The sequence below is a fragment of the Corella eumyota genome, chromosome 7 (assembly GCF_963082875.1).
Source record: "Corella eumyota chromosome 7, kaCorEumy4.1, whole genome shotgun sequence".
Classification (NCBI taxonomy): Eukaryota; Metazoa; Chordata; class Ascidiacea; order Phlebobranchia; family Corellidae; genus Corella; species Corella eumyota.
This window is the reverse complement of record NC_137496.1, coordinates 3,895,890-3,920,277: the sequence shown is the minus strand read 5'-3', so window position 1 is coordinate 3,920,277 and position 24,388 is coordinate 3,895,890. Positions and strand designations below refer to the sequence as shown.

Genomic DNA, 24,388 nt, shown 5'->3' with positions numbered 1-24,388 from the left:
TATAGCTGCCCACGTCGGCCTAATTTAAAGTACAAAAGGTCTTTGTTTAATTGTTTCCGGTTAACAGATGCAGTCATGACGTAAGCAGGATGAATATCGCGATAAATAAAATAATATAAATGTCTTAAGGGCCTTCGACTAATAGACTAAGGGTCATGACCTTAGAATTATTAAGAACGCAAAAAAACAAAACTGCTAAAAGTGCTGTATGTACTTGGTGATACTTTTTAACTACGAAATAAAAATAAAAGTCGCAATTTCTTATAGACTTTATTAAGTTTTATATACATCGTCTGGTTGCGGGAACTAACAGCACGAACTACTTGCGAAGGAAAATAAAAATGAGAATGAAATGATTTAAAAAAATAACAAAAAAATCAAAAAGAATTTGCAATATTCACTAGGAGCAACTTGAGCCCAACCACGTGACCACAAAGAATTTTTACTGCAAAACTTTTTTTGAATTTAACTTCACAAGTCGTTGTTTATTTCGGTTGACTTTGTGACGATGTCTTCTCGATCGCAATTTTCTCTGGCGTCACTGGCTACCGATGACGTCATGTTATCGTCAACAGTGACGTCATTGTTGGTGGGGCGAGCCGATTGGAGCATTTCCCGCTCCTTCGAGTTCCGCCATTTCATTCTTCGATTTTGAAACCAAATTTTGACCTAAAATTTAATTTTTAGTTTATTCATTTTTTTTGTCACAAAATTTCGTGGGAGTTATAAAAAGTTTGTTAAAACATTAGGATTTGTTTTAAAAGGTTTGTTAAAACTAATAGTCAACACTTTTTTGCAAGGCTGTTTTTTTTTCATTTTCCTCTTACTAAAAATCCGGCTACGTTTACTTACTTAATATATTTATAGTAAACGAGTTGTTTCAATGCGCTCGGTTTTCTTAAAAAAATCTTCCCTCAACATTTTATTTTTTATCGCCCTCAAAATTTGCTTAGTTGTTGACCTCAATATTTGTAAAGATCGGGTTCGCCAGACTCGAAATTTCGGAAACAAATTTTTGGTCATCATTTTAACTCTTCACACGTTCAATTTAAATTACCAAACAACTTACTGTATTTGCAGACTAGTTGTAAATGGTTTTAATACGTGATGGTCTTGAGTTTTTTTAAGCGCAAGTTTTAAAATCAATTTTCACTTGAAAATTAATCACATAGACTTTGAGTTAACAGTATTGAGAAATTTTTAATTAAAACGCTTTAAAATTTTTCATAAAGTAAATATATTCAGATGGTATCGTTGTTTAATATTAGTTTTTTTAAATTAATTTTAAAATTAATTTATTTAAATAAACATGTTTAAAAGTCTGTAAGGTCGTGCGTGAAAGGCAATGTCCTGAAAGATCTATTGCGTTAAAAGAAGAAACCCTAACCCACTTAAAAAGAAAATTAAATTACGTAAAAAACTCAAAATGTTTATTTGTTCAATGAAATTAGCCGTCAAATAACAAAGAAAACTATTAACCAGGTCGTTGGAAATTTAAAACAAGTCCAAGAATAAAAAACTTAAACTGTCTCCATAACACCCACGCAGATAAGGAAAATTCTTGTTTAAGTTTTAAAGATAACGATCAGTAAATTTTTCGCCAAGTTCTAGCATGATATATGGATTTGTAACGTTTTAATATTATTTACTAAAACCTTTTGTTTTTTAAATGTTGTTATATAGACTTACAATGGTTTATTATTTATCACTACGTTCTATACACAAAATATATAATTTTTTTAACAAATAAACTTAAAAAAACATTTTTAAAATTAGACAGTTTTAAAAACAAGTCGTAAATATAAAAGATAAGATCAACATTTAATTACTTGTGAGTCTTTAAGTCCCAATTTTGCGGCCAATCTCTTGCGATCAGGTTTTCCAATATATTTTTGCAACTGGAATTTTTTCTCCAGTGATTTGCGTTGGGTGTCAGTAAACACTGCTCTTCTTAACATACCCCTTCGATTTTTACCCCTTATTGAAGTGGGTAACCAGGGTAATATGGGTGAGGTTAGGCTAGAGTATAAGTTAGGATGGGGACCTATGGAAAAATATTTGGGTAACTATAATTTTTTTTTAATTTAAAAAAATTTTAATTTAAAATTTTAATCATAAAATTTTCAATATTATTAATATTACAAACATAAATTAATTAAAGAATTGTATGAAATATATATAGTGGTATAATCAAAACAAAAAACTAATTTAAAACTTAATAGAATATGAAAGTTGTTTAAAAAGGTTAGGCGGCCATTTTGTTTTGTACTCTGTTTGGTGTAGAGCTTATAGGTTAAGCATATTAAGTTCATTGATCTGTTTTGTTGAAAAAAATTAGTATCTTATAATTGAGTGATGGTATTTACAATAAAACTGTAAATTTTAGATTTTCCAATATTTATCCTAATGTAGATTTTTGTAATTGTAAAAATTTAACACCAAAAGTTTTTACCTAAATAGGAATATATATTTATTGTAATATAACTGGCCATAAATTGTATTTTGCGGTTTTTTAGCACGTTTTTCACTAAAAAAATCGTTTTTTACAGTTACTAGCTATGTGTTTTTTTACTATGTAACATAAACTAACAGTTCACATCTTTAAAAACTATTTTTACTGAAAAGTAAATTGCTTAAATAAAATTAAAAAAATTTAAAACAATCCTAATTTTGTAAATTTTCGTGTAAGGCAGTTTAAAGCATTTGACCCCGTTATCATAATTTTATCAAAATCCGAAATTAAAAATTGAATTGAAAAACAAATAACTTTACATTTATGTGTCAACGAATAAACATAAAAAGTGTTATCTGGTTTGGAGTTATGCGAATTTAAACTGGATTTTTTATCAAACAACGAAACTTGTAATATTTGTATTGAAGTTAAAACCGCAGAAAGCCAATAAATGTCCCCTCCCTTATAAAATACACAAGGTTTTAACTCCTCTAAGCTTTTATCTTATTGCCTGATCGTCAAGCTTATTTACTGATCTTATCATTTTCACGTTAAAAAAAGTAAAACTAAAAATATTTTGATGTTCAAATTCAAATACAAATGGTGTTATTTCAACTTAAAAAAATTATGAAAATTTTGTAAAAAAATCTTACCAATTCTTGGTGTACAGTGCGGTCTATGGTTAGGATGATTTAGTAAAGGATAATGATGGTTCAAAAATGGGTTTCGAAATTCACTGTTGGCTACTGATGACGTCGAGGTCACGTGATTAGGAAAACGTAGTTGTGCTTCATGATTGACTAAAAAAATTGCAAATTAAATTAAAAATTCAAATCGTTCAATCCAAAAAAAAACACAAATATAAATTTTTAAAAGACCTTTTATTGTTAAGTATTTTTTGTCATATAGTTAAGTTAAAGGACGTGAACAAAAAACAATTTAGGCTATTGAATTTTATGGCCATGTCCATTATGTTGCTACAAATTGCTGCAATGATGATTAAAAGAACACCTAACCCTACGTTACCCTTAAGCAAACACTTGAACAATAAAGCGGAAAGGACAGACTCTATTGCCCATTTAACTTAGCCTCAAAGACCAAAGGGGCGGGTAGAGTTACCCAATAGCATTGTCCAATGCCTTGTTTGATAAAAGAAATTGCAATGTGTAGTTAGGTGCTTAAATTTATTACGTTCTCCATCGTTAATTGTTATAGGCACACCTGCTAGTTTGCTAATTTTCTAACAAATTACATTGTATACAAGCAACATGTGCAATCCAATACTGACTCTGTTTGACCACACGGCGTAACAAAAGACGCCTTTTAAAGTTAAGGTCAACATGGACAGGGTAAAAGGTCGTGAGACGCGGTCATTAGGTGAACTGTATCACGCTGCACTTGGTATCATTATTGGAAATGAGCACATGCCATAGTGTAGGCCAATCACTTCACAATGCCAGATAATTAAAGTTGTTTTCTATTGCTGTGTTTATGAGGATTAGATTCGAATTTGTCAAGATCAAATTACGCTCTTTTTTGCAATTCTTTTCAAGTGGTCTCGTCGGACTACAGACAGCAAACGAAATACTACAAAGCGATTTTGTATAATAGTTTGCAAGTTAAAATTTTATCCCAAATGTTCAAACTAAAAAAATCTGAATTGAAAAATTTGCACAAGTGTACAATGCTTTGTGTACATAATATATAGCCACATATTTATTGATTATTTTTGCAACATCATTGCCAGAAAATTTGTCTTTCGTCTAAACATTTCCACTCCGAAATCAAACATGATTCTCTTAGGAATTTTAAAGTGATTCTGAGACTTGGTCAAGGGTAAAGTTTCTGTGCAGAAACCTAATAGGTAAGTCAACATTACATCGACTTAGAGTCGTGTGTTCGTTAAACACATTACTTTATTTGGACAGCGCGGGTGCTAACAGCTTTATATATCGCTTGTATTCGTCTTTTCTAAGCCTAGTCAAAATGAGGGATTAACTTTAACAAGCAATGCACTTAACCCATAACCTCTAGTCAACAATTGAAAATATAAAACACAAAGAAAATTTTATGATTTCTAACCGTTCTTGCCCAAAAGTTAAGACTCGTGTAAAATGGTAAGCCTTCAGCAAATATTGAACAGGATTAAGTAAGCTTGCTAACTATAAACAGATGTGTTTGCCTTCCTGCGGTTCTTCTTGAAATATCCCAATAAAAATTCTTTGCACTCTCTAATTGTTAAACACTCTCTCTTGAAATTGCGCATAAACCTATTAAATAAACTAAACAATATAAATATCAAACGTAAATGCAAATCTAAACTCACGAACAAATTTAAAACAACACGTTTTTCTGGGGTTAGTATAACCTACAAAGAAAAATAATTTCAATAAACAGGCATCTATTAACAATTTTTAAACAAATAAAATACATATTTTTTATTTAACTTGAATTTTCTTGGCCCTTACTTAAACAGATTGATTAAAAAAGCATATTTACCAGCATTTATATCACTTAATATTGTATTATTATAAGTACAAATACATGCCCACATCAAGTCCAACTTTACACACGACACTCAAATAAAATGGCGTCTTGATTTTCTGATTTTATTTCAATATTCAAAACACAATTTTGCAAAACTATTAATTTATTGGTTTACATCTTATTTGGATATTATTTTGAACTTTTGTCAAAGACTGTTTCTTTATTGTTTATTTTTTAACAGTATAATCTGTTATTAGAATTTTTTTTTTTTTTATTAACTTAAGTATTTGATTTTGGCAGTTTAATTTTTTGTAAAATAACTTAATAAAATTTGAAATTTATATTTATTCTAAATTTGCAAAGTTAAACTCAAAATTTAGATGTTTTGTTTTTGGTTTGATAAATAAAGAAGTTTGTTTATTATCTAATTTTATAATTTGAAACATAATACCTACATCGCCATTTTAAACCAAGGCACAAACTTGCATTTAAAAGTTCTATTTAAAATTGTTAAATTAAATTCTAACCGACACAAACGGTTAAATCTAAAATTAGACCGTTTAAAATATTTTAAAAATAAAGAAAATCTATTTAGATCAGCTTGAAGCATATTTTGCTATTAAATTAAATTAAAGCTTACCTCTTAGTGGTGAAATTTGTTGTTTATTATGATTGAGTTGTCCTGACAAAATTGCTCGAACTCCAAACTTTAAATAAGATCCTTCTGACGATGTTTGAAGTTCTATACTTTTACTAGCCGGACTTGTACCCTTACTCAAGTCTTTATTTAAGGGAGAAGTTCTGCTTAGTGAGTCAAAAGTATCTTCTTCTTGTGAGTTATGGGAACTGGGAGAAGATATTGTACGAGTACTTGTTTGGTTGTCTAGTTCGAAATTTTGTTGACAGGCTCTTTCAAAATGTAGCGAATTTTTGAAGGGGCTAGTCCGACAGGGTGACAGCCTGCTTGTTGTTGTGTAAGAAGAACGCGGTGTCCTTTGTACACCTGTCGATGCCAAATTGTCTGCGTCACGGGGATTAACGATAACCCCTGTCACCCTTTTGTCGAGCTGTTGGGTCACAAAGCAACCCCGTTCCTGATTTGTTGAATTACAATCTATTTTAACCCCGTTTCGAACTCGGCTTTCATTCAACATCGTCGGAAGGTGGAAAAATGGAAAATACATCGGGAAGTTTTGCATAGTCCACGCCGGCCGGGAAACCGCCCATTCCGGCGGAAATAACGAATTCCACCCGATCAGGTTTGACGGTCTGGAACCGACCGGGCTCAAATCGTTTTTGTTTGAAGTCGTTTGCATTAGAAATGGATTAAAACCCGACGGTAAAATGTTAAAAGATGACTCCGGTTTAGTAATACTAGATTTTCTCATTTTGTAAACCTACAATATCTTCCAGGTTTTATACACTTAACCTTGTACAAAAATAATTTTCAGCAATAAGAAATATTTTTTCTAAAATATTGAGCCTGTTTGTGGAACATTTAGCAGTCTTTACGCTCTATCATCGCCCTTTCTCGCGTCTCTCATTGTCTGCCTCATAAATGTTACTGTTACGTCACAAGTCGAACGTATTATCGCGGCCCCGCTTTTTATTCTGTTTGCTGAAAACTGTAAAACGCGCGACCCTATCGCTCGGCGCTTCTATAAAAGCAATTTTATTGAGAAAAGTCATTATAGAATATGTGTTAACGATATCATGAGCTATTAAATATGCTGTAAAATAGATTGGGGACCATTTTAAAACTATTTTGAGCGAAGGACAATTTTTTTTTCTGGAGATCGTTTTTCTAAATTTGTGATTTTGATTTCGAAAAATTTGTGACGTCACTCTTTGGTCATAATCGTGTTGTTAGTTTTATATGCGTTACTAACGAGACGTAATTCAATGAGGCGCATTCGTCTGGAAGCAAATTTCTTGTACTTTAAAACTACTTAATTTCTTGTTTGTTTTTTATTAGCCTTACCTTAAGTAAATAAACGAAAGAAATAAGGTTTAAAGTCACATAGAAGACGCACCGCAAATTTCGTTAATGCGATTTCAGGGCGCCCCAAACTGAAGGCATCTATACGATGTAGACAATGTAGTTATTCAGTTATTACATCTTCTTATGTTAATTCGAGAAAAAGCAAATTGCATAAAAAAAATGCAAAACATGAATCAGGGTCTATGCCAAATTCTATCTGTTTTTGGTAAACACTAGAAGGGTAACTATGCACAATAAAAAATAAAGACTTGCAAGCAAAAAAATTTTAACCCATGTTGTCTTAGGGATATTTAACATGTATGTTTTTTGGAAAAAATATGCGAGCCGAACCCTACACCGTTATCTTAGCTTGTTAACAACGCTTTTAATCGCATTTTCCATGTTTAACTCACGTTTTATCGTAATCCACATAAGCCTTTTTTTGACCCACAAAAACCCCACTCTATTTAATCGGGTTACCCATGGATTTTTGGGAATCTGAACCATGTAGTAAACATTAATTAAAGTCAGTTTTGTCATGTGTAGGTATTTGACAAAATGGCCATCCAACTTTAACGTAAAATTTTTAAAATTTAATTTGTTAAAAAATATTTTTATAAAGTTGTTTATTGATTTAAAGATGTTGGTATTTTATATAAATTTGAATTGATGCTATACAAAAAAGTAAATCATCTTTACGAAGTATTTGCAAGCTTTTAAAACAATTTTTTAAAATACATTTTTTTGATTTTACGCTACAACCCAACCATATACCACAACTTAACTATATTGAAAAAACACAAAAACGTATAATTGAGTGTCACGACCTCTTCATGTCCAATTTATTTCCATTAAAACCAACTGGACTTCTTTTTAAAACCAAGTACTTTGATTAATCGTAGTTGTACGTGCTTTTTTCGATTTTGAGCAGAAGTTTTTTTCTATGTGTAAAAATACAAACACCGTATTTCTTTGACCGAAGCGACTCGAAAAAAAAACAAAAATTCGAAAATTTATATTTTGGGGGTCTGTATAGGTTTTCAACTAGACTTTGTTACAGATAAAATTCTAAAATATGCACAAAATTTCGACAATTCGTGTTCTTGTTGGTAATATAACTACTTAACTTTGTATTAGATTCTATTTCCACCGCCTAGGTTAAAATAATTTAATTTTCTGATTTGAAATTTAACAACTTTTAATTTTTTGTAAATGGTTTAAAGAAATGTAAAAAAAATGCTTAAAAATTTTCATGAAAAATTTTAATAAAGCTAATTAAATTACGTTGTTTACAAACATTTTATATAGGACGTGACTTATTCGACGAAATTTGATCCGACATTCGCATTTTAATTTACAGTAAGCAACCTGAACAAAAAATAAATTTTCAACCTGAACAAAAATAAGTCGTGTTTTCACCTAAAAGTTCTTAGTTGACATTTGAAATAATTGACGCGCTGTGTTGGTATACCTTGTAATACATACCGAGCTTTATCTTAATTGAAATCTTGAAAAATATTTATTTGTTGTTTTAAAAAATTGCATTTGAATTAGTTTGTGAAATTTGTGGCTCAGGTGGTACAGTTATGGTAAAACTAACGCTGCGAAGATACAAAGCACGCCTTTACCAAAAATGATGACAACAAGCAATAAATTTAGATTTTAACTGTATTAACTAACCATAAGTATTCATTAGTTCTAATCTATTCAAGTGTAAATGCCAGCACTTTAGCAATATATATGAGCTATAACTCGTAAGCTTGAAAAGAAGCATTAACCCAGAAGTCACGGTCAAGCGTTCAAAGCAACAATTTGTCCACGGGTTTACGTTGTTATAACAGAGGGATTAGCCTGTAACAACTCGAAAGACGAAATTGATTTCAATTTTTTAGGTTTTTTCAACAAGCACCAAACGTCATTCTAAGCCTGATTAATGAGGCCTTGAGCAAAACACATGGGAAAATCTCATTTGCGTGTTATGTATTGCCCATTTCAAACTGTCAGTCAAAGAAGGGGGCACAGTTCGGGGGTTTTATTAGGGGGTAATGTAGATGTTATTGGATGTTTTAAGCAAAACCGCGATATACCTGCGAAGGTTGTGGGTTTAGTTATCGACTAATAAAAATTGGATGTGTGGTTATTTGCTTTGGTTGGCTGCAACTTCAAGAACAAAAAAATGTAACTTTATTTTCCCCTTTTTTACATTTTTAATCTTACATTAGCAGGTGTTGAAAAATTTGTGTTATTTTTAAATGGCTACGCTTTTTTGATTGTATAGGTCCAACACTAATAAGTTTATTTTATTTTCACTGACTTATGGTTGTCAAAGATAATTATTTAAAGTATTTTACCCTGAATTTACTTAAGGCTTAAATTTGTGTATGGTGGCTTTCTTAAGTATATAACTTAATATAGAACACGGGCTATATATTGGCAATTTGGTCATGCTGGATTAACGTCTCTAATCGGCCATATCCACTAAGTAAACATGGCATAGTAGGCTTACCCATGCTTTATAACCCATCTAAATATAAACTTACAATTGCTTAAACCTAATTATCCGATTCTGTGAAAAAATTTCGAGATTTGTAATCTACTTGAATTTTGATAGAAAGTGTCAAAATAAAGATGCATAATTTGTTTTTGAAATATCTTTAAAAAGGTTTTTTGAAATGCATTTATTGTTATGGGTGTTTGTTATGACAATATTTTATAATAACAACATACGCAATCTAAAAATTTAGGTCATATTTCCGCGTTTTTGCGTTAAATACAATAACACACAAAACTTAATGTCAGGTTAAATGTATTCTGTTATGAGGGGATTAACTCTTTGGCCTTACACCGCTAAACAATTCAGTTCAAAGTCGTTGAAGTGAAAATAGGATACTCTTCGTTTGAAAGCAATCGCTCATTTAAGGATATCAAATGGAAGGAAATGAAAGCAGAAACTTTCATTCGAGATAAGGATTTGGCAGCCAAATTACCCACAGAACAAGCATAACTAGGCCTGATTAATTGAAGGCTTATATATTTAGTCTTATTGTCTGTCTCTTAAAAACAACTTGAATAGCTAAATTAACCTCTTATTGCAAAAAAAAATAAAGATTTGTATTCTTTGATATGGTTCAATTTATTTTTTCATCAAATTTCAAAGCATTTTTCAAATTTTGAAGTCCATTACGAATTGATCAAAAATTATTTTGAATTAAGAAATATCCACGTAAGATATCAATAAATTAAACCAAAGGTTTAGAATAAATATCGGTTAAGGATAAGCTCGTATCTCTCCTGTTGCCCGGACCTTTGTTCTGGATTTCCATGCCTCCTAATGAATTCGGCACAGTCTTCCAAAGTCAAAGTCCCAGCCCTTAGTTTCGCTCCCACTCCCCTCTCGTAGCTCGAATATCTCGCCTGAAAAATAAGAGCAAATTTTGAAAGAGGCATACATCGAAGGGGCTTTTACTTTTTTAAACAATGACATAGGCAGTATATCTTTACCAAAGACTTAGTTATAATTTTTACCGTTTTCATACCATCCATAACCCCTCCTCTTATAATCTTTGCTGCGACCCTCAGCGCCTTAGCTAAGCAGTCCATAGCGCCAATATGCGCCACCATCATATCAAGAACGTCGGTTGATTCACGACGGACTTTGCAGTCAAAGTTCAAACCACCAGGTTGGATACCGCCTTGTTGTATGACTGTCTGTAAGTTCACAAATACATAATCTTTAGAGGTAGAATAAAGATTTTACAATTCTAACGTTAGCTTGAAAAATGAAATACTCTAATTTATACGTGAATATTTAACAAGAATTGAGGATTACTTACTCGCATTATCATCGTTGCGTTCTTAAGATCCATTGGGAACTGGTCTGTGTCCCAGCCTAGATCTGGAGAGCCAGTGTTAGAATCAATTGAACCAAGCATTCCATAAGCAGACGACATAACAATGTCGTGTTCATAGCAGTGACCAGCCAAAGTAGTATGGTTCGGCTCAATGTTAAGCTGGGTTAGAAATATATAGTAAGGAAACAGAAAACTATAGTTTGGGGGCTTTTGTTTTATTTATATTTACCTTGAAGTCGTTGTCAAGATTGTAAGTCCTTAAAAATGCAATCACAGTCATGGCATCTAAAAGTCAAAAAAGATTTACAATATTAATTTGACAATCTTTTTGTTTTTAAAAGAGTTGTCTAAATATGTCAAGCTGTTACCATAATCGTATTGGTGCTTGGATGGTTCTTTTGGCTTTGGTTCGATAAGCAACTGCCCAGTAAAACCAATCTTCTTCTTGTAGGCTTAAGAATGCAAAGTAAAACTCGGTCAGTGTTTTGTGCATTCGCCATAAAAATTAACAACTTTGTCTATAAAGTTAAGTTAAAACATACCAACAACCATCTTGAAAAAGTTCGCCATTTGGTCCAACTCTGCTCTCACGTCGGTATTCAAAAGAGTTTGATACCCTTCTCTTCCGCCCCAGAACACGAAATTCTCAGCGCCGAGTTTTTTGCCGATTTCCAAAGATTTCTTTACCTGTGCTGCAGCATATGCAAGCACATGGAAATCAGAATTGGTCGCAGCTCCGTTGCTGTACCTATTTAAACATTAAAGTCAAATTGTATTTGTTTAACACTAAATTAAACGCGTTCAGATTACGTATTGACATAAGGCAATTTAAGTCAATATAAACATTAGATAGATATATGACTGGTTGATGATACTTAAACCTGCGGATTTCAAATACAAATGTTAACTACAAAATGCTTGTACCTTGGGTGTGCAAATAGATTACACGTGTTCCAAAGCAGTTTAATGCCGGTTTTAGTCTGCAATTCGCCGGCAAGATCGACCATACGATCAAGATTGCTGTTTGTTTCTTGCAGCGTCTCACCTTCAGGGGCAATGTCTCTGTCGTGGAATGTCCAGTACTAAATTGCGATATTTGTATTAAATATAATATAGTGGCTACAACTCTAAATAAGCAGAATTATTTAACTTCTAGTATGAGGCATTACCCTAACACCGAGTTTTGACATGAAGTCAAATGCGACCCTCATTCTTCGCTCAGCATTCTCCATAGTATCACTACCATCATCCCATGGCCTAATAAGAGTGGGAAATCCGAATGGATCAGCTCCTAACAACCACCATTAGGTTAATACTTTTTAATAGCAATTAAAAATATTCACAATAAAAGCCAAAAATTAAATTGTTGTTTTTAGATAACGTTGCAGTAATATTTACCTGTTCCTCTAAATGTATGCCAGTAGCACACCGAGAGTCTCAGCCAATCAGACATCTTCTTCCCCATTATTACCTCATCCTCGTTGTAGTGACGAAAGCACAACACGTCATCGATAGCGGCATCCGGTTTGTATGGCACGCGTTTAATATCTAGAATAAAGTTGCTGATTTTATTGAAATTTAATTAAACTATCAGTGCAAATTTATAATATAATTATGCTTTTTAAGTCAAAACTGTAATGAATATTTGGCCCACATATTAATGCAAGTGCCACTCACCAACAGGGTAGGTTATCATAGTCGAAGCCCTTTCGGCCCTGTCTTGAGAAGTTCTTGAAGTTGGTGCAAACGACGACATTTCTTCGAGTCTTATCCTTAAACGTATTCGATTCTATCAAATATGCAAAGTGAAAATATGTCACTTGCTGCCTAGTTTTATAGCCGAACTTTTTGCAAGCGCAACAAGCTGTTCATTGACTAACATAGTTGTTTACACTACAATTTATCAATCATTAACTGTACACGAATTAAACGGCTTTCATTCATTTAAGATTGACATGTAGATTTTAACCAATTTTTGGTGGGCGGATCGTGTTATCTTTGCACTAATTACATTTCGACACAGACTGATGGCTGTATAATTTGATATTTTCGCTAAAACACTTGTATTTAAGGGTTGTTCTTTAAAACTTAGGTAAATGCAAACAACTTTTACATTAGAAATAGCGAACCCTAATAAACTTTTACCTTAAAACTTTTAATTTACATTAAATTTTAATAAGCTGTCTACATTAAGTTGCATAAATGCAGATGTCAATTAAAGTAAAGATTTTGTTTTTTGGGCTAAAGGGGGACAAACGAGATAATAATTCTACTGCATTAAATAGCGTCAACGGCTGGTCACATTCTTTTGCAATGTAGCAACAATAATAAACAATTTTATTTTTGTAATAGTCCGTTTTGAAACTTGTTTATTTTGAGTTTTATGACCTATTAAAAGCAAAATAATTCGAAATGACAACTGAAGTAAGTTTTGTTTATAAATTAGTTAATTTGTGAAATCAAAGTTATGAGTTTACATTCTTTAAACGTCTAAATTTTCAACCTAACTGCCTAAGTAAAAAAATTTTCGACTTTTTTGAATTTAACATTTATTACTAGGGGTTATTTTTGTGTATTTTAGACAGAAAAGGTAGAGGGCGAGGTTACAACCACCGAACTTCCAGATTTGCCAACTAAAATATCAGCAAGACGGCGAAAAAAAGGTATTAGTTTACTAATATCTAAAATTAGTGTTGTTTGACCAATTATAATATTTACTACATACGAGTTATTTTATACTATTATACTTATTGTTTGTTTTAATAAAAAGATCTTTTTACTGACTTGTTTTATTTAAATGTTTTTAGTTCCACCATTGCAATCAATAGAAAGAAGAAATTGGTTAATTCACACACATTTTACCCGAAAAGAATACGAAACCTGTAAAGTAAGTTAACCAATTAATCTTTTATTTTAAATTGTTTTTATTGTATTAAATAACAAACATTGTTTTACTTTAGAGCCTTATTCAAGAACAACTAAAAGAAACTAGCGGCCAATGCGAGTATGCTGTGTATATCCAAGTAACAAATATTTTAAAGTCTTAAAATGTCAAGTTATTTTTTTTTTAATTTTTAATATTTTTTTTAAAATGTTCCTTAATTATATTATAAAGGCAATGTTGTTAAGAACTGAGGGTGAAATTCAGAAATCATTAGAACTTTTTCAGGCGTGTCATTTACTTAACCCCAAGAACCCAGACAACCTTAAACAAGCTGCCAGAAACTTGTAAATATCCCATTTTTGCTGTCGAATTAAATGTAAAACATTAATATTATTTTATTTTTTAACCATTTTTTGTATGAAAGGGTTCTTTTAGGTAAGCATAAGAATGCGATAGATTGTTACAATAAAGCTGCTGAGCTTAGTACAATGGATTGGGATATTTCTCATTGTCTAGGGGTGTGCTATCAGTTTATTAAGCAATATGATAAGGTAAATTACACACTGTGTTCATAGTGTAGTAATGGTAACATTTTTTTTTGTATATATCTTTATCCTCGATGTGGGAAAGTCGAATGCGCGACTTAAACATAGAGTAACATCAGTTACTCCGACCTAGTCTCGAGTTGGCTTTTTGCAGTTTGGAATATTATAGATTATAATTGCCCGGTATTTATGCTGCTGATTAAGTGCTGGCTTAGCAGGAGTTTGTATCGTTTATAGCACCTTACTTAAGGGCGATACACCATGAGATCAGTGGGGATTGAACCCACGACCTCATGTGTGGCGTAGCAAGTGTTCTTACCAATACACCATTCTGCCGGTTTTTTTGAAATATAGGTTTATAATATTTGTTTTTTTTTAAGGCTGAAGAATATTACAAGCAAGCACTTACAAAGAACAAGCATTTGGTTACTTTTAATAGTTTGGCAAAATTATATACTGAGACTAACAAGACAGATAAAGCTATGGAAATCTTAAAAAGGGGTAATTTTTTTTTATTTTTTATGCTATGGCTCTAAAGTAATTAGTATTATATTAGAATGGTCATTTTATTTGTTATTTTAGGTATAGACTTTGCGCCAGAAAATACAGACTTACTCACAACTCTTGGGCTTTTGTTCTTAAGAAAAAATAACCATCTTAAAGCATTTGAATATCTAGGACAAGCTTTAACTTTTGACCCAGAAAATTACAAGGTTAAAATTTAATGAAAAAGTAATTTTAAAATACTAACAATAAACTTTAAAATGCTTTGTTTCTTATGTGAATACTATAATTACAGGCTATATTAGCCACTAGTTCTTTGATACAACTAAACGGAGATTATGATGTGGCATTAACGAAATACAGAGTGGCAGCAAACAGCGTTCCAGAAAGCTCATCTGTATGGAACAATATCGCAATGTGCTTTTTTGGAAAGGGAAAATGTGTTGCGGTAAAATATAAGTTTTTGTCAATTTAACTTAAGTTACATGAGTTTTTTTGACCTGATATGTAAAGGTCTCGGTAATGATGTGTTCAAATTTTTACAGGCAATTAGTTGCCTAAAGCGTGCCAACTACTTCTCACCATTTGATTGGAGAATTTTGTACAACTTAAGTTTGATACATCTTGTAATGACCCAGTACGCAAGTGCCTTTCAATTTGCAAGCACAGCAATAACTTTAAAGAAAGACCACGGACCACTTTACATGTTGCTAGCAAGTAAGATCATTGGTATATTTAAATAAATTATTTAAATCTTACTTAAAGTTTCAAATTGGCAAATTTTTTTTGCAGTTGCTCTTACTAATTTAAATGAGACAGAGAATGCTGAAAAAGCTTATGAGAAGGCAATAGAACTAACCCCGTAAGTTATCATAATAGTTTCTATTACACATGGGACACATTTATGTAAATTTTTTGATTTTTTTTTCAGAAATGACAACTATTTGCTATTAAACCATTGTATTTTTCTTCACAATAACTCAAAATCAAGTCAAGCTGCTAAACTGTTAAAGAAATTTCAGGATAATTTACCCGATGAAAAATCTAAAGGCGCTGACAAAGAAGTAATTTTAAGTTTATAATTATTTTAGTTAAGTTGCCAATTTATTTTACAATATTTTTCTTTCATGTTTTAGATGTTGGATGTTGCAAGGCGCTTAGCAGCTGCCCTTAATGTCGGTGATAAAATTGTAGCCAGTAATATTGACAAACCAGAAAAGAAAAAAAGAAAATCTAAAGGTAGAAACAATTAAATATACCATTTTAAAGCAATTTTTAAACTAATTTAATTTTCTTAAGGTTCGAAGCATCATAAGCATGCTGAAAAATCACCTTCTGAGGTAACAAATGTTCCAATGTTGAGTGAAAATGAAGTTGATGGTTTATACACTCTTCCTCAACCGAGTGATGAGTTAAGTGAGAGTTTGAAGAATGATATTGATGAGTTAGTTGAGTCCTCAAATAAAATAAAGCTAGGTGGCAAGGGAAAACTTGCGCCTTTGTTACCTGTTACAAGTCGGTGAGTAAAATTATTTAATCAAGCAAAAGTAGAGAGTAAATCATTAATTTTTTATATTTTTTGTTTTTCAAGATCCAAACTTCCTCCTCTTCGAGAACCCTCGGCATTAGAATTGGGAACTTCGGATAAAAGTGCTTATAAAGAAGCGACTCCAATTGAAGAACCTGCACAATAATAAAATAAATTTGTTTTGTTATTCTTTTATTGGTTCTTTTGTTTTATGTATCTGTTACACATTTAATGTGATTGTGTAAGATAAATATGTTTGTATATTATAGCTATACGATTTTTATTGATTCGGCCGGTGTAGAAATGCAGATAAAAAGTTAAGAACTGAACGAATATTGTGTTAAACCAGCAAAAGTAAGACAACATGTGACAGAAATCCAATTATTAGTTTTAAAAATAAACTATTTTTCTTTAAACAGTATTGTCAATCGAGGATAAACATATTTTTACTTTTAATTCTTGGTCTGGTGACTGTTAATAAGTTGTTTATTTTGTCACCCGCGAAACTTGTCTGGTGACGGGAATAAAGTGATTTATTACCCGCGAAACTTTTAAGCAAGTTTTCGAGTTTTTTCTTGTTTTAGCCTAATTTTTTATTGTTTCCTATTAAAAATGAAAGATAGTCATAGTTCTAAAGGTAAAGAACGGGTTAAATCGAAGGAAAAAAGTACAAAACAATCTGTAAAACAAAAAGAAATTTCGAAAAAACGGCAAAGTCCTACTGAATCTAGAAAGGCTAAAAGACGGCAGCAAATACGACGAAAACAAAGAAAAGGTTGAATTAATTGTTTGTTATTTTTTTATTAACTTATCCTCAATGTAAATTGGTCGACATTAAGGCCTAGGCAGCTTTCATAATTTTAACCTAGTCTCTAATTGTCTAGATCCAGTTACAAAAATTTTATTTACCTGATATATTGCTTGATTATTAGCGGGTATTAGGCTCAGAAGAAGTTACCAAAATGATTGTACACAATAACTTTTTAATATTTTTATTTCTATATAATACTATTTTATTATTAACTATAAAAATGGCAGCCTAGTTTATTTTGTAGCTTGGCTGCTGGCTAGTAAGTAATAACTTTTTATTACATAGATCAGAGCTTTATTACAAAACAACTTAATGCACTTGGTTGCGGAGAAAATGCTAAACTAATACTTGGGGTCGGAGCTGGGGTTATATTTATTTTGATTTTAGGATTTTGTGTATATGCAGCATACAGTAAGTTTGAATTAAATATCTGGATTTAAAGGACACAGATTTTTTTATATGTGTTTTTTATGCTTTAGATGCTTCTCAATCTTCTGATTATTCGATTTGTAATCTTGCTGAAGCGGAACCTGATTCATTTCTTATCAATCAGTGCAACGGTAAGAAAATGTTATTTTAGTTGTTCTTTAAGTACTTACTTACTTCATTTTTTACATTTTTTCAGCTGAAAAATGTTTGTTTGATATATCACAATGTGATTTTTCGTGCCCTTTTGGATTTCAGTCAGCGAACAACTGTCCAGTTTCTTGTGAATGTTCGGCTGATGGTTTGTTTGAAGGAGATATTCAGTTTAATGAGAAGGAAGTACCATACATGTTGGAGGCAAGTAACCCAGTAATTTCTTGTTATTTAGACCAACTGAATTTTATAACATGAGGCTCTTGGTTTAGATCTCACTGCCTCCACTTTTTTCAAGGTGTTTTTTAGTGCTTATTTTTGGATAAACACAAAAAACTATAACAAGTAAAACGATCAGGCAATATACCTATTCAACTTGCAAAGACAACTTAAGACTAGACCTGGTTAATAAAGGCTTCTGCCAAAGCATATGCTCAGATAATTAAATGTTATATTTATTTTAACTTTATTAATTCTTTATCAAACATATTTTTATGCCTAAGGATTATGGATATGTAGATGAAAGCTCAGACTTAAGTATATTTGCTGGGGGCTCAGTGAGTAAATCAAGGTCCTTATGGGGGGATGATATTATTGGAGAGTTGTTTTATATTTTCTATATTATTGACGAAGATCCTGGAGGTAAATACAGATTCTGCTTGTTATTAACGTATATGACTGAAAAAAATTGTAAGGCATTAAAATATCTTTTCTTTTTTTTTAGAAAGTATTTTTAGTTCTTCCAAATTCAAATATGCAGTTAAAGACTTCGACAGAAGAACATGCATTCGATTTCGACCAAAGGGAAATAACGAAGTTAAATATTTTATTACGTTTTCATCAAAAAATACTGGCTGTTGGTGAGCAATTATCAAGTTTTTTTTTTTATTAATAAAATTATAATTTATTAATAGAAATTTTTTTATAAGGTCAGCAATAGGCAAAGAAACGGGAGACGTCAGGAATCAAACTGTTAACATTGGAAGTGGTAAAATTATTTTTGTAAACTTTAAAACAATTATTTAATGTGGTTTTTACCAATATTTTTTGTATCAGTTTATATACCATTGCTACTTATCCTTAACTTATTGAAAAAACTTATAGGTTAATTATTATATATATATAAATTTTTTTGTATATATCTTTATCCTTGATGTGGTAAAGTTGAATGCGCGACTTAAACATAGAGTAACATCAGTTACTCCGACCCAGTCTCGAGTTGCCTGTGACAGTTTGGGATATTAGAGATTATAATTGCCCGATAATTATGCTGCTGATTAAGTGCTGGCTCAGCAGTAGTTCGTATCGTTTATAGCACCTTACTCAAGGGTGCCACAGCATGAGATCAGTGGTGATTGAACCCACGACCTCATGTGTGGTGTAACAAGTGTTCTTACCAATACACCACGCTGCCGGTCTATATATGTCAGTAAACTTTATGATTTGTTGTACCATGATACATATTTTTTTTGTTTAAGGTTGCAATCAGGTTCAAATAATTCAGCATCAGTTATTACACACACTAGGATTCAGGCATGAGCAAGCTAGAAGTGATAGAGATGATTTTGTTGTTATAAACCCAGACAATATTAAATCTGGTGCGTCAAATTACCTAAAATTGCCAATTTACATATGATTTTTATTATACTAATTTTATGTTTTTATTATAGGCAATGAAAATGATTTTCAAAAAATGAGAATCACAGATGCACAAGATCTCGGTTCGAGTTATGATTACACTTCAATCACTCATTTTTCCACTTTTGCTTTCACTCAAAATGGCAAACCGACAATAACTTTGAAGTCAGGTAAAGATCTTAAACGTTGATTTATCCAAGGCCAACTTAGTAGCCTAAGCATTGGGTAAACTTGGGGGGTTAGCAAGAGATAGTACTGTTAGCACCTTATTAATGGGCATTACATCGTAAAAGCCATGGGGATCGAACCCATGACCCCATACTAAGATCGACTTTAGTCACTCTGCTATGCTGTTGGTTATTTTTAATATTTTAAAAATTTGTTTTAAAGGTGAACAGTTTATTAAAAGGTCAAAGTTAATGTCAGATGATGATATTTTTGAACTCAACAGATTGTATCCTTGTCCTAGTAAAGGTAACTTTGCTAATTTATATTTAAAAATCATAAAAGTATAAATTTAAAGTCAAAAATATGATTTACTAGTTTGTTAATTAGGGGGTGAACAAGTAGAAGGTAGTGTGACCCACGAAAATAAAGGGGAAGTACGATTTAAACCCCGATCTACAATCACAAATGGCCCTATCTCAGAGTGGGGGTTTTGGGGTCCATGGACGACTGAATGCGAATGTAAGGAGGGTTATCATGGACCAGTAAAGTTAAGATTAAGATCCTGTCCTGATGTAAGTAATGCCAAAGTTTTTTATATTATTTTTTTAATTGATTCGAAAAATAATAGTTTTTTTTAAGTATTATAGAAATATTTTTTTAAGTCAAGTTAAACAGCTCTTTGCTAGTTTTTTAAAATTCCATTTGAAATTTATATATTTACTAGGGTGTAGGGAAATGTGGAGAGGGCACAGGCAGGTCTGATGTGTTCGATTGTGTGACAAAAACTTGTCCAAATAAAACAGTAAACTGGACAGAGTGGACTAGTTGGACCAACTGTACAGCTACCTGCAATGACAATGGAATTGTAATAAGGTTAATATATGTCTTGGCTTGGCATTTAACCGACAGCGTGGTGTAGTGGTAAGAACACTTGCTACACCACACATGAGGTCGTTGGTTCAATCCCCACTGATCTCATGCTGTAGCGCCCTTGAGTAAGGCGATATAATCGGTACAAACTCCTGCTGAGCCAGCACTTAATCAGCAGCATAATTATCGGGCAATTATAATCTATATGATATCCCAAACTGCCACAGGCAACTCAAGACTGGGTCGGAGTAACTGATGTTACTCTTTGTTAAAGTCGCGCATTCGACTTTCCCACATCGAGGATAAAGATATATACAAAAAAAAAATATATACTTTGTTTATATATCCTTCATCTAAAAATGCAGACTTTACAGCTTGAATTAAGAGTGGCATTTGTTACCCCAACTTTTCTAACTTCAACTTAGTAATATTATAGTTAATTTAGAGTAAGAGCTTGCGATGGCATAGGTTGTGTAGGAAAAGCATCTTCAACAAAAGCATGCACAGGATATTGTGGTAATATTTGAGGTTTAAAATTACAAAACTTTTAAAATAACAAGAGTTTATAACTTAAAATTTGAATTAAAACTACAATTTTTTTGAAATTTATATTTGACAGAACCAACCACTACAGCCATGGCAACAACAGCAAAATCAACTACCACAACAACAACAACAAACGGAGTCAACAACTACCACAGCAATGACAACAATAACAGGACCAACAACTACCACAGCAATGCAAACAACAATGGAACCAACAACTACTACAGCAATAATAATTACAACAATGGAACCAACAACTACTACAGCAGTAACGACAACAGAAAAATCAACAACAGCACAAACAACTACAATTTCTACAACAGCAGCAAATACAATACTAAACCCTACAACAACAGAAATAATAGCAAAAACTTTGCCAAACACAACAACAGAATTACCTACGACAGAAGTTGTAACCACGACAACTACGGCCACAACAAAACCTACAACCACTACAACTACAACACCATTTTTTGTAATTACTACAAAATCAACAACACCTTTTTCATCATTACCCGGTAATACATATTTTATTTTTTTTTTTTATCAATATTTGAAAGATGTTTTTAAAATAATTAAGAAGAAACCTACAGTATTTTTTTTAGTCCTGGCTTTACTTTTGTCACTATAAACTAAACCCTTTTGATTTATAGGAGAAATAAATGCGCAGTGGGGCCCATGGGGTGAATACAGCCCCTGTGCTACAACATGTGGGAACAAAAGGTATTCCACCTGCTCGAGGCAGCGTACTTGTTTGAGGGGTCGATTTCGGGACCAGACAACATGCAAGGGTGACGAACAACAATATAAATATTGCTACATATTGACCCCTTGTAACATGACCCATGCTGAACCCAAGTTTAACGAAGAGTTGGCGTTAATGGGGGGCTCAAGTGGGTTAATGCCTGGTGTTGATCATTTCTGTGGGGTGAAAAAACCAGAGGGTTCAATTATTAAACCTATTGTTTTCACCACTTTACCTCCTCAAAATTCAACAAGTCCTGCTCCAAATATTACAACTTCTGCTCCAACCACTACAACTACTACCCCTGCTCCGACAACCACTAAACCAGCTACAACAACAGTCCAGGTCAAAACTCCTGTTCCAACAACAACAACTGTAACCACCCCTGTTCCAACCACAACAACTGTTACAACTCCTGTTCCAACCACAACAACTGTTACAACTCCTGTTCCGACCACAACAACTGTTACCACTTTTGTTCCAACTACAACAACTGTCACAACCCCTGTTCTAATCACATCTACAGCTGAAGTTACAACTCCTCTTCCAACCACAACAACTGTCACTACTACTGTTCCAACTACAACAACTGAAGTTACAACGACTATTCCAACTACTACGGTTGAAGTAACAACTACTGCTCCACCAACCACGACAGAGCCAACAACAATAGCAATAACAACTAAAGAACCAATTGGACCCATCAAAGGTTTTTTTATTCTTTAATAAAGTTGATCATTTGAATAAGACTTCTCAGCCTAAATGTAGAGTAACACCATGTAACTCGCTTGACCAAGGCCCGAGTTGACTTTGGCAGTATAAAATATTATTGATTATAATTGGCTTTTGAATGTTTTTGCCAATTGGATCTTTCCACATTAGGGATTTCTTAACCTATAGAAATTAATTTTATTAATATTTAAATTTACTAAGGTATCATCTCCTTTAAATTGACCCCAGTTTCGAATATGAAAAAGGTTTTATGCCAAAATGCTGACTATCGCTCACCTGGAAAACTTTCCTTTGGAGATTTTAACGGAGATGGAAGGATTGATGTTATCTGTGAAGCGGATAAGCATTTGTAAGTAAAAATTAAAGATAATAACAAATGTTATAATTTAATTTAACTAAATCAAGAATAATTTCTTGTGAATTTAGTAATTACAATGCTTTTTCACATATATTTTTTTATATTTAATCGAAGGTCAACTTTATGACTTAAACATAGAGTAACATTCGTTACCCTATCTCAGTCTTAGGTTGTCTTTAGCAATATGGAATATTATAAAATATAAATGCCTGATAATTTAACTGTTAATTGGCTTAGCAAAAGTTTATACTGTTTATAGAACCTTACTTAAGGGCGCTACAACATGAGAGCATTAGGGATTAAATTCAGAACTTTATGTAGTTAGGTCAAATGTTCTGTCTACTACACCTGCTGTCGGTTATTTACATATTTACCTTTTTTTTAGAGATATAGCACTAACGAACATAGATGGTAGCATAAATGAACTTCATTGGACAGGTAAGGTGGTTAGGTTTTATTGTCAATCAGATGATGAGAACATTAGTGCAGATTTCAACGGAGATGGAGTGGATGATTTTCTATGCAGGGGTGCAAGGTTGGTTTTATTCTTTTTTTATGGTTTAGTTAAAATTATCACTGGTCAAATAGTGGGGTAAGGCACTAGACATAGTGTTCCTAAAAGTTTAAGGCACTAGACATAGTGTTTCTTCGTTCTTTTATCCAACTGCTTTTTTGTTTATGATTCCTCTGGGTAAGGCATTAGCAGCCTTTGCTCCTAACTCTTATACCAATAAGTTGTTTAATAGATAGGCACTTAAAGCTTAAAAAAACTGATAAAGGCTTTTTAATAAGCATTCTTAAATCAAAAATTAATTATTGTGCTGATTCAAAATAACTAAATTTTGTTTTTTGATGAAGGAAAAATTTGATAAGGAAAAATAATTATGACTAAGCTAGTTATTTAGTAAAAACATTGTATTTACTAATAAACATAAGATATATATATATATACAAAACAGAATGGTTACCCTTACTTAGGCAGTAAGAATCAGTATGAGCTCATACAAATAGTCAGTGCAGTTTAAGTTTCATATATATATTTAAACCAGCAAATATAAAAACTGTCCAATGAAGTTGATTGCTACACCACTCATGAGGTCGTGTTCAATCCCCACTGATCTCATGCTGTAGCGCCCTTAAGTAAGGCGCTATAAACGGTATAAACTCCTGCTGAGCCAGCACTGAATCAGCAGCATAATTACCGGACAATTATAGTCTCTATAATATCCCAAACTGCCACAGGCAACTTGAGACTGGGTCGGAGTAACTGATGTTACTCTATGTTTAAGTCGCGTATTCGACTTTCCCACATCGAGGATAAAGATATATACAAAAAAAAAAAAAGCTTGTGAAAACTCTTTATTAACAACTAATACATCATTGAACTTAAGGCATACAGCAATCCATCTTTCAAGCAATGGTGAAGTTGGACCAGAAGTTTATAACGAATATTTTTGTGGGGGTGGTAAAAAACACACAGTTTTATTGGCCCCTGATGTTAATGGAGATGGCAAGGCTGACTTACTTTGTAAAACAATCAGGGACGAGACATTTGAAATTAAGATCAATCAATATGTTTAATCTTTATGGGAGTTGTATAAAAGCAAAATATGTTAGAGGTGCAGATATAAACAGAAAAAGGCAGGAAAAAGGCAGCAAAAAACTACAAATTTAGAAAGCAATGACTAAATACAATATAGTTTCATAAA

General features: G+C 32.2%; 3 protein-coding genes across 3 annotated transcripts; 1 reads left to right on the top strand and 2 right to left on the bottom strand.

Annotated features, from left to right (window-relative positions):
* Positions 1-305: 305 nt before the first annotated feature.
* LOC145759858 (uncharacterized) lies at positions 306-6,380 on the bottom strand. The gene is made up of 4 exons (XM_082573714.1): positions 5,580-6,380; positions 3,106-3,252; positions 1,830-2,044; positions 306-669 (listed from the first exon to the last, which is right to left on the bottom strand). The coding sequence occupies exons 1-4, from the start codon at positions 6,325-6,327 to the stop codon at positions 472-474; spliced, it is 1,308 nt and encodes a 435-aa protein (XP_082429840.1). The 5' UTR covers positions 6,328-6,380; the 3' UTR covers positions 306-471.
* A 3,665-nt stretch (positions 6,381-10,045) lies between these two features.
* Positions 10,046-12,572, bottom strand: LOC145759429 (xylose isomerase-like). Its single transcript, XM_082573262.1, has 10 exons — positions 12,449-12,572; positions 12,170-12,319; positions 11,941-12,062; positions 11,696-11,853; positions 11,314-11,519; positions 11,140-11,223; positions 11,001-11,056; positions 10,754-10,930; positions 10,446-10,628; positions 10,046-10,334 (listed from the first exon to the last, which is right to left on the bottom strand). The coding sequence occupies exons 1-10, from the start codon at positions 12,525-12,527 to the stop codon at positions 10,173-10,175; spliced, it is 1,377 nt and encodes a 458-aa protein (XP_082429388.1). The 5' UTR covers positions 12,528-12,572; the 3' UTR covers positions 10,046-10,172.
* A 498-nt stretch (positions 12,573-13,070) lies between these two features.
* LOC145759040 (BBSome complex member BBS4-like) lies at positions 13,071-16,521 on the top strand. Its single transcript, XM_082572771.1, has 15 exons — positions 13,071-13,195; positions 13,353-13,434; positions 13,579-13,658; positions 13,732-13,794; positions 13,887-13,999; positions 14,080-14,206; positions 14,581-14,701; positions 14,783-14,913; positions 15,000-15,152; positions 15,250-15,421; positions 15,497-15,566; positions 15,636-15,768; positions 15,841-15,943; positions 16,004-16,223; positions 16,296-16,521. The coding sequence occupies exons 1-15, from the start codon at positions 13,184-13,186 to the stop codon at positions 16,396-16,398; spliced, it is 1,683 nt and encodes a 560-aa protein (XP_082428897.1). The 5' UTR covers positions 13,071-13,183; the 3' UTR covers positions 16,399-16,521.
* Positions 16,522-24,388: the final 7,867 nt, after the last annotated feature.

Coding starts and splice junctions, on each gene's coding strand:
- LOC145759858 (XM_082573714.1), bottom strand. CDS start 6,327: ATGAGAAAATCTAGTATTACTAAACCGGAGTCATCTTTTAACATTTTA. Junction 3,253..5,579: donor ACAAATTTCACCACTAAGAG/GTAAGCTTTAAT, acceptor CAATTTTTTTAG/TCAATCATGAAGCACAACTA. Junction 2,045..3,105: donor GCACTGTACACCAAGAATTG/GTAAGATTTTTT, acceptor ATTTTTCCATAG/GTCCCCATCCTAACTTATAC.
- LOC145759429 (XM_082573262.1), bottom strand. CDS start 12,527: ATGTCGTCGTTTGCACCAACTTCAAGAACTTCTCAAGACAGGGCCGAA. Junction 11,520..11,695: donor AATCTATTTGCACACCCAAG/GTACAAGCATTT, acceptor ATGTTTAAATAG/GTACAGCAACGGAGCTGCGA. Junction 10,629..10,753: donor ACGCAACGATGATAATGCGA/GTAAGTAATCCT, acceptor GTGAACTTACAG/ACAGTCATACAACAAGGCGG.
- LOC145759040 (XM_082572771.1), top strand. Junction 15,153..15,249: donor GAAAGGGAAAATGTGTTGCG/GTAAAATATAAG, acceptor AAATTTTTACAG/GCAATTAGTTGCCTAAAGCG. Junction 15,567..15,635: donor AAGGCAATAGAACTAACCCC/GTAAGTTATCAT, acceptor TTTTTTTTTCAG/AAATGACAACTATTTGCTAT.